The sequence below is a fragment of the Leptopilina heterotoma genome, unplaced genomic scaffold (assembly GCF_015476425.1).
Source record: "Leptopilina heterotoma isolate Lh14 unplaced genomic scaffold, ASM1547642v1 Lhet_157, whole genome shotgun sequence".
Taxonomy (NCBI): Eukaryota; Metazoa; Arthropoda; class Insecta; order Hymenoptera; family Figitidae; genus Leptopilina; species Leptopilina heterotoma.
The window spans coordinates 38,594-53,656 of NW_025110871.1; the positions used below are offsets into that span (position 1 = coordinate 38,594).

The 15,063-nt window shown below is 31.6% G+C and overlaps 1 protein-coding gene across 1 annotated transcript in view; it reads right to left on the reverse strand.

Moving 5' to 3' along the window:
* Positions 1-15,063, reverse strand: part of LOC122498687 (protein dachsous) — a 375,424-nt gene that overhangs the window by 30,793 nt on the left and 329,568 nt on the right. Inside the window, exons 2-3 of the mRNA XM_043606540.1 lie at positions 11,367-11,547; positions 7,138-7,608 (exon numbers count right to left, since the gene is read on the reverse strand). Of these exons, the coding sequence (XP_043462475.1) occupies positions 7,138-7,608; positions 11,367-11,547 (652 nt within the window). The remainder of the gene's footprint in view (positions 1-7,137; positions 7,609-11,366; positions 11,548-15,063) is intronic.

The following is a 15,063-nucleotide window of genomic DNA, read 5'->3' on the forward strand; positions in this document are numbered from 1 at the left end:
AAGAGATAGAATGAGAGGATGAGGACCGTCGTTGTCGAGGTCACATAAATCGTAGCGAGTCGGATTCCGGGCAGCCGAACGCAAGCCGCCATTGTTCGGTATGTTTTTTTCTTTATTTCTGTTTCTCTTCATCCCATTTCCCTCTCGCGTCCTCACCATCCACCCTCTGTTGGTGCACTCTTTGCATACGCTTTAAATATCGCCGCTTTGCTTGACTTTGAGACTAACAGCATATAAAGTGAGGAGAGGTGGGGTTCAAAAAGGGAAGACGAGAAAAAAGTAACTTTAAAGATGAGAGGAATAGAAAGGGAAAAGAATGTTGAAAGTTACAAGTGAATAAAATGAAAGAACGCGAGAACCAAAAATCAGTTGACAATTCTTTGCCCAATGACAATCCAACAGTCACAAGTCAGGCAAATCAGGGAATTCAGGAAAAAGTCAGGGAAAATAGAATTAGTCAGGAAAATTAGGGAAAAGTCAGGGAAAATAGAATTGATCAAGGAAATCAGGGAAAAGTCAGGGAAAATAGAATTGGTCAGGAAAATCAGGAAAAAGTCAAGAATTTTTATTAAAAGTACTGGAAAGAATTAAATTTTTAGAATTAATAAGAAAATTCTGAATTTGTCTTTTTTGTTTGCCTCGTAAACTTATCAACTTATCGCAAATTCTAATACAAAACCTTCAATTTTTTTATATATTTGACAAGAATGAAATTTTTAATATTATACATTTCCAAAGTTCCAACTCAATTACCTTCATAAATAACAAAATTCATCACTGAAATTCAATTACATTTAGGAATTTGAATAAAATTCTTTGCAAAATTCTAATATTTTCCAAATTTTTCAATGATTTTCAATTTTCACTATTTTCAAAAAATTTGTCAACAAAATTTAATTATTGCAAAAAATTTTTTATACAATTCTACGAAAACATTCAATTATTTTTATAAAGAATAAAATTTCTTTTAGGAATTGAATTATTTTCATCGCTGAATTTCAAATTTAATTATTCAATAACATAATAAAATTCGTTGTAATAATTCAATTATAAATAAATAACTATTAATTCGTCCAAGAAAATGAATTATTTTCAGAAAATTTTAAGTAATTCTGCAAAAGAATATTCAATTATCTTGATAAACAACAAAATTCTTCCCATAAAATCAATTATTTTAAAGAATTTTAATAAAATTCTTTTCCAAAATTCAATTATTTTGGATAAATATCAAAATCTATGAGAAAAATTCAATTCTTTTGAAAAGTAATAAAATACTTTGCAGAAATTAAATTATTTTAATAAATAATTTGATTCATCAGAAGAATTCAATTACTTTTAAATTTAATAAAATTCTTCGCAGAAATTCAATTATTTTCGAAATATCTAAAAAAAAATGGTGACATTTCAATTATTTTTATAAATGAATAGCAAAATTCTTCGACACAATTCAATTATTTTTAGGAATTTAAAAAAAAATTCGTTGTAAAATTCAATTATTTTCAAAAATTAAAAAAAAATTCTTGTCAACATTTCAATTATCTTTATAAATAGCAAAATTCTTCGACAAAATTCAATTATTTTTAGGAATCATGCAAAAATTCGTTGTAAAATTCAATTATTTTCATAAATAAATTGATTCATCATAAGAATTCAATTATTTTTAAAATTAATAAAATATTCTTCGCAGAAATTCATTTATTTTCAAAAATTAAAAAAAAAATTCTCGTCAACATTTCAATTATCTTTATAAATTGCAAAATTTTTCGACAAAATTCAATTATTTTTAGGAATTTTACAAAAATTCGTTGTAAAATTCAATTATTTTCATAAATAACATGATTCATCATAAGAATTCAAAATTTGTTAATAAAATTCTTCATAAAAATTCAGTTTTAAAAGACATTCAATTATTCAATAAATTATTTATTTTTGTGTTTAAATAATTGAATTTTCGTAGAATTTTCTATTAAAAATTTATTTAAAAATGAATTTCGGTTAAAATTTTAGATAATAATTGAATATTAAAAGCATTATAGCGTGAATTTATATAAATAATTGAATTTCGAAAAGGTTTCAAATTGCAATAAAATTCTTGACAATATTTCATTATTTAAACAAAATTTAATAAAATTCTTCGCATTAATGCAATTATTTTCATAAATTATTATTTAAATTATTCTCAGGAATATTCAATTATTTTAAAATTATTAAATTCAATTATTTAAACAAAATTTAATAAAATTTTTCGCATTAATGCAATTATTTTTATATATTATTATTCAAATTCTTCTCATGTATTCAATTATTCTTCAAAATTTTAATAAAATTCTTCAAAAGTTTTTAATTATTTTCAAAAACTGTGATAAAATTATTTAATTTAATAATTTTCTGTAAAATTTTAACTAAATTCCTTAAATGAAATTAATTATTTTCAAAAGTTGTTAATAAAATTCATCCTAAAAATTTAGTTCTAACAAACATTCAATTATTCAATAAATTATTTATTTTTGTGTTTAAATAATTGAATTCTCGTAGAATTTTCTAATAAAAATTTATTTCAAAATGAATTTTGTTTAAAATTTTAGATAATAATTAAATATTAAAAGCATTATAGCGTAAATTTTTAGAAATAATTGAATTTTGAAAAGGTTTTAAATTAAAATCTTTAAAAATCTGAATTTTTCATACTTTTAAATTAAAAATTCTGTTAAACTAATTTTCTCGAAAAATTTTAAAAAATTTTATTTGAAGTTTTCGTTGAATTTATTAGAAGATTACATTCTCTCATATCTATTTAAATGAAGAATATCCTAATAATCAAAATTTATGGTAAAATTGAATTGTAAACAAATGGATTTGAAAATTTTCATTAAGAACTTTTTTAAGAATTATTAAAAATAATGGATTTAAAGAAGAATTTTAGTTGAAAATTCTATAAAATAATAGGTGAATTGAAATGATGAAAATAATTTCGAAAAAGTTAGAGTAACAATATTTTTATATAAAATAATAATTCTATCATTGGGTTATTTTTAATTATTATAAAAACATGAAGAAATCGATCATTTCTTCATGTTTTATAATATTTTTCTAAGTTGTTAAATTTCAAATTCTTTTGAATTAGAATCGTTAAAGAATTTTAATTCGTATGGAAAAATAATAATTAAATATTTATTTAAAAATGAAGTTATTGATGTTTTTGAAAAAGTTTACAATTCTTTAGGTTTCAGGAAAAGAGGTAAAATTCTGTCTATGGAGGTCAGGGAAAAAGAAAATTAAGTATTTTGTGGCAACCCTGATCCAGCAGATTTATAATAAATACTCTTTTTAAAAATTAGTCTGAATTACAATTTATTTTGTACTATTCGTGAGACATCATTGTTATCAATCTTAATGTAATTCAGGCACTAGTCATGCTTTCACTGAACTTTCAAATTTTCTGGCAAGTCGCACACTCGGATTTGTCTCTACCATCTCGAGTGAACTAAAGATTCATGAAAGATAGCAAAAACTTCTCTTGCCTCTCAAAAAACATTTGCGTAATTCCCAAGAAAACTTCCTTTTTTTTATTACAATACCTGAAAAATTCATCATTCATTTTACAATCACTTTGGAGTATCAGAAAATATTCACATTATATAAGTTTTTTTTTCTGCATCATCAGCGACAGTCCTCTAAGAAAAAGATATCTGATGAATATTGTAACTTATGAAGCTCCATTGAAATCGATCAGACTTCATTGTGGAAACGAAAAAAAAAAGATCGGTTAATCTCTTACAAATTTATGTGTCGTTGATTTCTTCTTCTTCTTAAGACAAAGAGAGAATGATTGTAAACAGGTGGTTTTGAAGAAAGAAGCATACTTTTGTATATTTGTTGTGAAAAGAAAAAAAAAGATGAAGAAAGAAAGAGAGAGAAAGAGGACGGAACGTAGGGTCCAAGGGGATGGAGGTACGTATCCGTGTTTCCACACTGGAGGTACATCCGATGCAAGATAGGCCACGTCACGACCTGCGCTCAATGCGCTATAACTGATACACCCTGTAAAGTACGTATCCCTCCGTCCCATGAACAGCGTTATAGATTCCGCTATTGCCGGTACTTTAAAACCATGGGTGCCATACTGGTGGTCGTATTGTTTTGCTGCTTGGCCCGCATATGCAAATTCGTCGCATATCAATGTATACGTTTCTTAACTTATACACGCGATTTCACCAGAGCAAGGCAACGACACTTCTCTCTTTCCTTTTAAAGTCCCATCTTAAAACTCAACTCGTGACTTTTGGTTGTTTATTTTTTTCCCAAGCAATTTGCTTCTTTCTGTTGGTGTCTATCGTGTGTCTCAAAACCAACATTAACACAAGTGAGAGAATTTTAGTTCTAATGGAATTAGGAAATTTTCCACCAGGTTTCAACAGCTTATCCTAAACGATCCAATAGTAACTTGCAATTAACCAGTTAATGTTGTACTGCAGATTGCAAATGATAGTTGAACGTAAATTACCTAATTTTTCATCAAGGATTGAAAATGATAAATGACACTAAACTACCCTAAAGTACATTACGAATTGTGAATTATATCCGGACTTCAATTAGCTAATATTTTAATGCTGATTGGGAATGTTAGCTGAAACTTAACCACCCAAAATTGCATTGAGGATTGTAATTGTAATAGAAGTAATTAAATGATCTAATATTGCATTGCAGATTGAGAACCATAGATGTCATTAAATTACCCAACACTGAATAAAAAATTGAGAATGTTACATGAACCGTAACTGCTCAAAATTACATTGCGAATTGTGAATGATAGATGGACATGAATCACCTAATATTGCCATAAAGATTTTTGGAATAGATCACCTAAATATTGCAATGCGGATTGGGAAAGTTAGCTAAACTTGAAGTATCTAATATTGGATTGCAGATTAGGAATGATAAAGCTATTTACAATACCTAAAATTATTATGTGGATTGCAAATATTATCTAGACTTCAATTAGCTAATATTTCATTGCAAATTGGGAGTGATAGTTGTATCTAAAAGATCTAATATTGCATTGCGGATTGTGAACGATTGCTGAACATAAAATAGTAAAATTCCATTGCGGATTGGGAATGGTAAACGCATTTACAATACCTAATATTAATTTGTGGATTGATAATGAAAAATGTAACGTCACAACCCAAAATCACATCTTGGATTATGAATGCTTGATGGACTTAGATTAGCTAATATTAATTTTCTGATTGCGAATGGTATCAGTACGTTAATTACGTAATATTTCATCGTGGATTTAGAATGTTAGCTGAACCTAAACTATCTAATATTGCATTGCAAATTGAGGATGATCGTAAAGTTTTATTTACGTAATATTGGATCGTGATTTGGGAGTGTGAGCCAAACTGAAACTATGTAATATTACATTCCAGATTGATAATGACTGATGTAATTAAGTTGCATAATCTAGCATCGTTGATTGGGAATTTTGGCTGATACTTAACTATCCAAAATGTCATTGCAGATTGTGAATGATTGCTGGACATAAATTACCTAATATTCTATAGCAGATTGGAAATGTTAACTTAACCTAAAATACCTAATATTGCTTTGCAAATTGCCGTGTTAATCTTTAATTACCAACTTTGGAAACGTGATTTTGGAGTGTTAGATAAACCTAAACAATGTAATATAACATTCCGGATTGATAATAAATGTAATATAAATGTTAACTTAATTACGATATCCGTTTGCAACGTAAAGATAAAGTTATACAATTTAACACTGTTGACAACAAAAAAATCTATCAAATCGATTTGCATGGGAATATTTTTTATCTTTCCTTAAAAGAAATAGTCGATAGAATTAAATATAAATGTTCTGATCGATAAAATGTATTCTTGGCATCGTTTATATACTCAGTCGTGACACGACTATGCTAACACGAAAGCGTCGCGTGGAATAATTTTCCAAAGTGTTTTGTACTTGAAATGTAAATAGAGATGTGAAAATAAAAGAAACTAACGTTCACGTAAAATATTTCTCAAACTCTCAGTTTCTAATCCCCTGAGACTTCGAGAGAGTAATTTGAAATTGTAATGTAAAAAAAAATTCTAAAAATCTTCACACACAGGAAATCTCACGTTCTGTGTCTATTTTTTCAGAATAGTCACTAACTTTCTAAAAATTGAAAATTCCGATTGATTTTAAAATGCGAATTTTCTAGTTTTAAAAGACAGAAATTCTAAAGAAGTGAGAAAATTGTAAAACAAATTTTCTAAATATTAATTAATAGTCTCTTTTGAATTTAAAATATTCTTTTATTTTCCATATCAATCGTTCAATATCTTCAAGAAGGGTATTTCATTCCTTATAACTGTACATAAACACTAGTCCCTTAACGTTAAACCTAAAGCAAGAATAAGAAGAAAAAAAAAGTTATTCGCCTCCTACGTGTCTGATTCCCTCTATCCCTCGCCTACGTGTAATCATCGAGTCATCGATCCTGGATCTGTTCTTCACTGGTGGTCAAATTACCTCTTCCCAATAAATAGGAAGTGAACATATAGTGTGATAAATCTCTAAATCCCTAAGACGTTTGTAAATTTGAGAAAAACTTTTTCATCAAATTCTTTTTCAATCCTTTTTTTTTATTTATATTTAGTCTTATTTTTTTTTATTCAACTTTTCAGAAATCTATTAATCACTCCCTTGCAAGAATTTACTATACTCAGAAAACATTAACGCCGCGCAATGATGTATCAAGATCTCCTGTAAATTTACATGTCTAAGATATTAATTGAGTTTAAATGCAAAGTTGCATTGCTGATCGGAGATAACAAGAAATGGAAATTGTAGATAGGTGTCCGGTTTTCAGGAAATGGGTTCATCAAAAACGGCAGGAGAATTTGAAATGTTATGTTTATAAATAGTGATGAGCAAAAGTTTCCAATACCTAAACAAGTTAGTCTGGAAAGCTTATCATCAATCATCATCATCATCATCATTAATATTGGGTATGACTCCGTATTATGTTTTCGCATTTAAGGCGAAAACTAAATTTTCTGCTTTTTTAATTACGTTCGTTACAAATAATGAGTTATGATCCTTATCATAATTATTTTGTTTTCAACTTACCAGTTGATGATCCAGTATCCTTAATAGTACCAACGACAGAATTTTGAGCGACATTTTCCTTAACGATAAATGTATAACGTGGCCTTTCACAAATTGCTAATCTGTGAACAGAAGATGACGCCGTGATTCTAACCTCGGCGTCCGTTGAACTCTTGAGACCCGCAGCATCTGTTGCAGTCACGTTCAACTGATGCACCGACGACCTCGCCAGAAGACTCGGTCGTGCCACATGAATCTCACCAGTGCTTCTGTCTATCCGAAAGATTCCAGCTTCATTGCCACCTGATATCCGGAAGTCAACTTGACCAAAAAGACCAGCATCTTGATCTGTCGCTGATAATCTTAAAATTGCGCCACTAATTGGTTCCGTATTCTTCAAGGTCACATTATAATTTCTAGGATTAAAAATTGGTCTATTGTCATTGACGTCCGTTATTTGAACACGAACAATTGCCGTTGTACTCAAACCACCTGAAATAAAAAAATTAATTATGAAATAATTTTTAAAAAATCGACAAGAGACAAACATAAATCATAAAGGGAAGGCTCGCATCTTTTTTTTCAAAAGCCAATCATCTCAGCTCCTACTGACTTTCGGTTATCTATATACTTTCATACAAAAGGGAGGGTAATATTCCGGACGCAATAATTCAAAACGAAAAAACATTTCGTCGGACCACTATCGCAGCATCTTCCTCCTCCTCCTCTTCTTCTTCTTCTTCATGCAATGAGATTAAGGCGGAACGTACATTTTAGAAGTAGATCAAGATTCGCTAGAAACTTTAACCTACAAGATTTATGTTAACCGTAAGTCAATTTTAAATTCTCAACTGTTCAAATTTCAAAAAGTGAAGTTTTAAAAAAGAGAAATAATTTCGAGGCTTCACAAGAAATGCGGTAAGAAATCTTTTGGTGTTATCTTGGGAGGATGCAAAAAAAAAGAAGTCGGGAGGGACTGTTGGCTGGTTTAGCCTGTTCAGTGTTGGTCCCTGACGCATGACTTCAATGACACTCGTACGTACCCATAAATCAACTTATGCTCCGAGCTCCGCCAGTCGAGTCCATACATTACTATGAATTACGGATGAAAACCGTTTAAACATCGGATTACCCGTTTTACATACTGTCTTTAATATTAACACTTGAGTTAAGCCTTCCTCAAAGTACTCGCATGTTCGCTGGATGCGGACAAATTCTTAGGATTTAGAAAAATGATTAATTTAAAACTTGGACTTTTTAAAAAAGTTTTTTTTAATTCCTATTCAATTCGGTATTCTCAAAGAATTATTTTCAATTCGTCGGATAGTGGCGCTATTATAATTTTTTATTCCCGACAGTGTGAATTGAAACTTGTGCATTATTATCCGTATATAATCGTTGGTCGTTATCGATATCTCTCAAGGCGATTGTTCGATCGGAAATTGTTATCGTTTCCTTATAACATTAGAATAGGGATTACAATCGGCGGATATGACATGAACACCAAATGTGGGGGAGAAAAAAAATTTCCATGTGATTTATAATGTTCAGCTGTCGTTGCCGCTTAACGTGTTTTGTATGGACATTGCTGGACGCCGGAGGGAACGCTGACCAAACGCATCGCGATAAATATCACTAATACGCCGCCGACGCCACATCGTCCTGCGAATAATGCCTATATACATGTTTCCGTACTCTCTTGACTCTATCACAAGGCGAAACACAAGGGAAACAAGAATTCGTTAAACAAACAAACATTAATTTCTCAAACAAACAATTGCTTTTTGATAATAATTATTTCTAAACTACCATAGAGTGTTAAAAAATAATGCAAATTTTCTATTCTGACCCTATGCGATGTTAAGTAAACCAACTTAGTATGCACTACCCAAACCAGAATGTCGTTTCAAGAACATAAACATAGAGTTGAAACGACTATGCTCATATGCATAATATGATGTCTCAGACTACGCATAATATATGAATTCATGATTCTCAGGAAATGGACAAAAAAAATTTAATTTACCTTGTTACTGTAATTTAAGCAGAAAAATTGTAATTCTTTTTGCTGTATTCAAATATTTTGATTTATGTATAAAGAGGCGATTAGAAATTCGTGGTAGGTGAGGTTACGCGTCAAGGATTGTGACCTATGCGAAAAGCTCGCAGTTACGGGTCACCAAACAGTTTAAATTGGCTGCTTTCTAGTACAACGGATCAATGGACTTCAGTCATTGTCCTACCCATATGGGCAGGAGTGTGCACACAATCCTTGAAAATAGGCGCAGAACACTTGTAACATAAATCATAAAGCCTATTATAGAGCTACTATAGATCATATCTTGGCGATAGCCACCTTTTCTCAACTCTTCACACAAGTATTTCTTATTCTTCCTTTATCTACCCGACTCAATATTTCCGCTACTCTATTCCATTCGCATTGTGGAATCGAAAAAAAGGTAACTGAAGTGAAAAAAATCGTTAGTGACAATATTCATTGCAGATTGAGAATGATAGATGTAATTAAATTACCTAACGTTGCATTGCGGATTAGGAATGTTACCTGAATCTATCATTTCCTTAGGGATTTAGAATTACATACGTAATTATAGTACTTAGTATTCCATTACAGATTGGAAATGTTAGCTAAACCTGAACTATTCATTATTCCATTGAGGGGTGGGAATGATAGATGGAATTAAAGTAGCCAACACCGCAACGCTGATTAGAAATGTTAGGTGCAAGTAAACTTTCAAAAATTACGTTGCTAATTGTCGACAACAAAAGAACTTGAATTACCTAATATTGCATTGCAGATTGAGATTGATGGTTGAACCTAAACGATCTAATATTTCATTGCGGATTGTGAACGATTGCTAAACATAAATTACCTAATATTGCATTGCGGATTGGGAAACTTGGCTCCATTTAAACTGACTAATATTGTATTGCAGATTGGGAATTATAAACGCATTTACAATACCTAATATCAATTTGAGGATTGCAAACAATATCTAGACTTCAATTAGCTAATATTTCATTGCGGATTGGGAATGTTAGCTGTACATAACAGATCTAATATTACATTGCGGATTGTGAATGATTGCTGAACATAAATTACCTAATATTGCATCGCGAATTGGGGAGTTATAGCTGAACTTGAAGTATCTAATATTGTATTGCAGATTAAAAATGATAAATGCATCAACAATGCCTAAAATTACCTAATATCTATTTGCAGTTTACAAATAATATCTGAACTTCCAGAAACATTGCGGATTCTGAACGATTGCTGAACATAAATTACCTAATATTGCATTGCGTATTGGGAATCAAGACTCCACTTAAACTGTCTAATATTGCATTGCAGATTGACAATTATAAACGCGTTTACAATATCTAATATCAATTTGCGGATTGCAAATAATTTCTGGACTTCAATTAGCTAATATTCTATTGCTAATTGGGAATGTTAGCTGTACATAACAGATCTAATATTGCATTGCGAATTGTGAACGGTTGCTGAACATAAATTACCTAATATTGCATTGCGGATTGGGAAGGGTGGTTTAAATTGTTTAATCTTGTATTGCAGATTGAGAATGTTAGATGCATCTTAATTAGCCAAAACTTTATTGCGGATTAGGAAAGATTAATGAAACTTAACTTCTCATAATTGCATTGCAAATTGTGTATAACAGCTAATACTAAAATTACCTAATGAATTACCCAATTGTTAATTACATCTGGACATACATTACTGTCTTGCGGATTGGAATTGCTAGCTGGACTGAAACTGTTTGTGGATTGAGAATGATAGATGTAATTAAATCATCTAATATTGCTTCGCGGATTGGGAATGTTAGTTCAACTAAAATTGTTTAATATTGCATTGGGGATTGAGAATAATAGCTGCACTTATGTTACCTAATATTGCATTGCAGATTGGGAATGTTAGCTGCACCTAAATTACTTAATATTTGCATCGCGGATTGTATAAGTTGAGTTAGTCTAAATTTATATAATATTAAATTGCGAATTGGGAATTGAGTACTGTCAATTTTAGCCGGACTTTAATTAATGAATCTTAAAATAATTAGTTACAATTATGTAATGAGAAGCAACGTAAAAATACTAATTTCGAATGATAAAAGCTTTCCTTAAATACCCAATGCAGCAAGTTTATTTCACTAATCGTAAATTGAATCAAACTGCAAATAAAAATTATTAATTTTATTTAAAATACTGACCTCTATCAGTGGCAATGACCGGTAATTCCAAATACGAAGCAGACTCCCTGTCGAGTGGCGACTTGACACAGATTTCTCCAGTGTCACTGCGTACGAGAAGTTGTTCACTCGCAATTTTACTCGCCGCCAGTGTATAATTGACCATCGAATTAACACCGCAATCAGGATCCGTGGCTTGAACCTGTAATAAAAAAACACATCAATTTGACAAAATTGAAAATCAGACAAAGAAAATATCTTATTTCCCCCAAACCGGGTCCTTTTTTTTGTGTTTAATGTACCTGAAACGGGATATCGCGATGAACAAAAAAAAAGAGGAAGGGCCCACCATTCATAATACACACGATGACTAATTTCCGTGGGCCAACACTGTTCTCATGTATATATACTTCGACCCGGTACAGACAGACAGACGTGGGAGCGGTATACGTTGATGGACGCCCCCGGCTCCCAACTGTGGTTATTTATGGGGTGGTACAACCCCACACCCAAAAAAATCTTTCACGTACCCTATGATTCGTTTTTGAGCATTCCTTTTGCTTTTTGAATTTATTTATTACCTACTCAACATTTTAAATTTACTTTCCCGTATCCTTCTTTGCTATTGTTTCATTAGTTTATTAGCAATTTTGCTTATGATTTATAGTTCTCCAAAGTTCACAAATTTTGATAAGTTGAGAAATAAACAATTGATTTTATTGTGGTTTTGTTGAACAAATGGTAATTTAGACACTTTGCAATTGCGATGATTGGGAAAAAGAAAGTTGGTGGTTTAGAAGGAGAGAAACTGTGTTCAGACACTCTCTGAAACCAATCATGCAAATGAATTACTGCTGATCTGATCTGGTAATTCGAATTGCCCTTAGGGAACATTCACCTTCCCTCTTCGATATTTTATACGATCCACCATTTTCCTTCCGTATTCGTATCTTTTAATTATTCTTCTGATTGATTCAGTCCGGTTTTTAAGCATCTTCGATAGTTGTTAATCGGAATAATTCTAATTTCAAGATTTTTCGAGTCGTTGACCGCGAAATCTTAATTTTTCAATATACCAGAACCAAGAATGAAAAAGTGAATTAAGGAATGTAAATTATTTCAATAAAAAATCCTTATTCTCATGTTACTCAAGAGAATTTCATTCCCTGTTCATTTCCACAATGGAATGCCTCTGTTCTGTTCCGATCTAATGCATCCAACGATCATCAACATCTAATAAATTTTTGCAATCAAAACCAATTTGCTGATGATAATGGCAAATGGCAATTGGAGTAAATGTAATCAATGGTTTTTAGTTCAAGTAAAATGAGAAAATATTTTTTGCCACTCCGGATATATCTGCTTTTATATCTTTAAAGAAAAAAAAAAAAAAAAAGATTGGAGCACAAAAAGGGAACGTGGAGAGTCTTACTTTCAGTGTGTTGCGTGCTTATTCTCTGTACGCCTTGGATACCGCATTGTTCCTCTGGTTTCGTTTTATGTGACCTTGGGCGGAATATCGATTTCAATCGGAGTATATACGGAATACAATCCAATGCGGATCCCGCCACGAAAGGGCCGACTAACATCTGCTCACGAGATTATATGTACGAGAGCAAGGTTTTCTGTTCTGTTCCATCGAAGGTCACCATTGATTCTCTCTATTCGTTCTATTTTTTTTCCTCACAAAAAAAACAGAAATCCCACAGCGATATATTTATGGTAAATCAATTTTTTTATATTCTTCAACTCAAGAAAGGTTTTTGAGAACAATGAAGAATAAGACCTTCGATTTCTTCATAATTTATTTTCATTTAATCATTTTTCACCTTCAATTAGTTCCACTAGTTGCACTTAAAATATTATTTCGAAATTGTCGGGTAGTTTAGAAAATAGAGGTTTATGCAAAGAATTCAAAGAATTCACTGGTATTTTCTCAAGTTATACTCTAAATGTAAGTAGAGGAATGTGGGTAAAGATTTTTATTTTTCCAATACAATGGAATGACAATTAAGTAATGTTTTATTCGTGATAATGAAATGAATGGAATGAATGGAATAATTAAAATTTAATTCAAGGGAAAATAATTTTATTCGAAGGGAATTTTTATTTATAGATTGACAAATTTTTTTTTTTTTTTGCTCGAGGGAGAATTTCCGGTACTACAAAAGAGAGATTTAACGGTGAGGCAGTCCTCATGGGTTATAAAGTGCAATGTCGAGAATGGTTCTCAGCATGCTGCGCTCTTCTCCATTTCGTTACTCTTCGTCTTCGTCGTCTTCCGTTGGTTTTACTAGTGAAATGCCCGTTTGCTGTTGAGCGCAATGCAACAGGTACAAATTGTCTGGGCGCAAAAGTTATCGCAGTAAATCGTGGATGACGCAGCGCAGCACATCTGGTATGTCGACTTTTATGCAGCCACAAGAAGATGGTTCCTCTCGAAGGTGGTCTCAGTGACAAGGGACACACCGGGGCCCTTAATTGCGAAACCAGAAATACCGACAATGCCTCATAATCATCGATTAGAGGAAACTTTTATTTATTAAATTATCCTAATAGAAAAACAGCTAGTGGGAAATTTAGTAAAGTTCTAGTTTTAATTAACGATTTTAAATTTCAATGGATTTGTTCGCTACCCGAATGGATTAGGATACTGTAATATCATTAAGATGTGCTTGGAGAAAAGGGAGACGTCAAGTTAGCTTCTTCCTAGTCTGATAATGAGCAAAAGGTAGGAGCAAGTTACATTTGAATCATAGTCCGTTGTGCACAATACAAATTCTGGGACAGAAAAGATTGCGAAACATGTGGTCTGTACGTTCTCATACTTCCTTGTTTCCCTATATACAGATTCCCCGCCAGGATACCGTATACACTTTTTCATTCAGATTACAGATTTGTTATTCAAGATCACGTACTAATTGTACACATATGATTTGTGTTTGCCTCTCTACGTGACTATAAAATCTACCATCTCTAATGTGGGTGTCGTGAATGCCAGTTGTAATTAAATGTCAATGTCACTGTATACACAAATCTTGATTAGAAGATTTGTAATCAAAGGGAATATTATTAAATATTCTTATAAAAATTAATAACAAAATACTACTGTCAAAAAATTACTGTCGTTATAGATAATAGCATTTGGAGTACCCCAAGGAATGGGATCAGTAAATAGATGATTTTTTCTACACTTTTTTACTTTAGGATTTTGAGTTCCTTTGAGAAATAAAGATGGGATTGGGGAATAGAAAGAGTTGAGGCTGGGAGAATAGGAAGAGAATCAATAAGGATAGAATGGTAGAGTGGTAGTAGACTGGAATAACTTCTGCGGGGGACTGGAGATACCGTGACTGACAGTTCTATAGAACATCTCGTTGGGTTGCTGGCATTGTGCACATTTCCCCTTTCCCTTTGTGGTCACTCGTTACACCACACGGTATTAAGTAAGCATAAAAGCATGCACTCGTTATGTAATATAGAAGAATGGGTGCAGGTATCGAGCATGTTTTCTAGTTCACATCAGCTGATTTCCTCCAGGAGAACTAGACCCCAACTGCTAACCTTGAAAAGGGAGTTTGACTATTAGAATTCATGAACATCCGTCAGATATCTTCTGAACTTAGAATAAATCTAATTTTCTTCATCGAATCCTGAAGGTACCATATCCTTTGGGGCATCAAAATAGTGGACCTAAAAAAACCCCAAACAAGTGCAA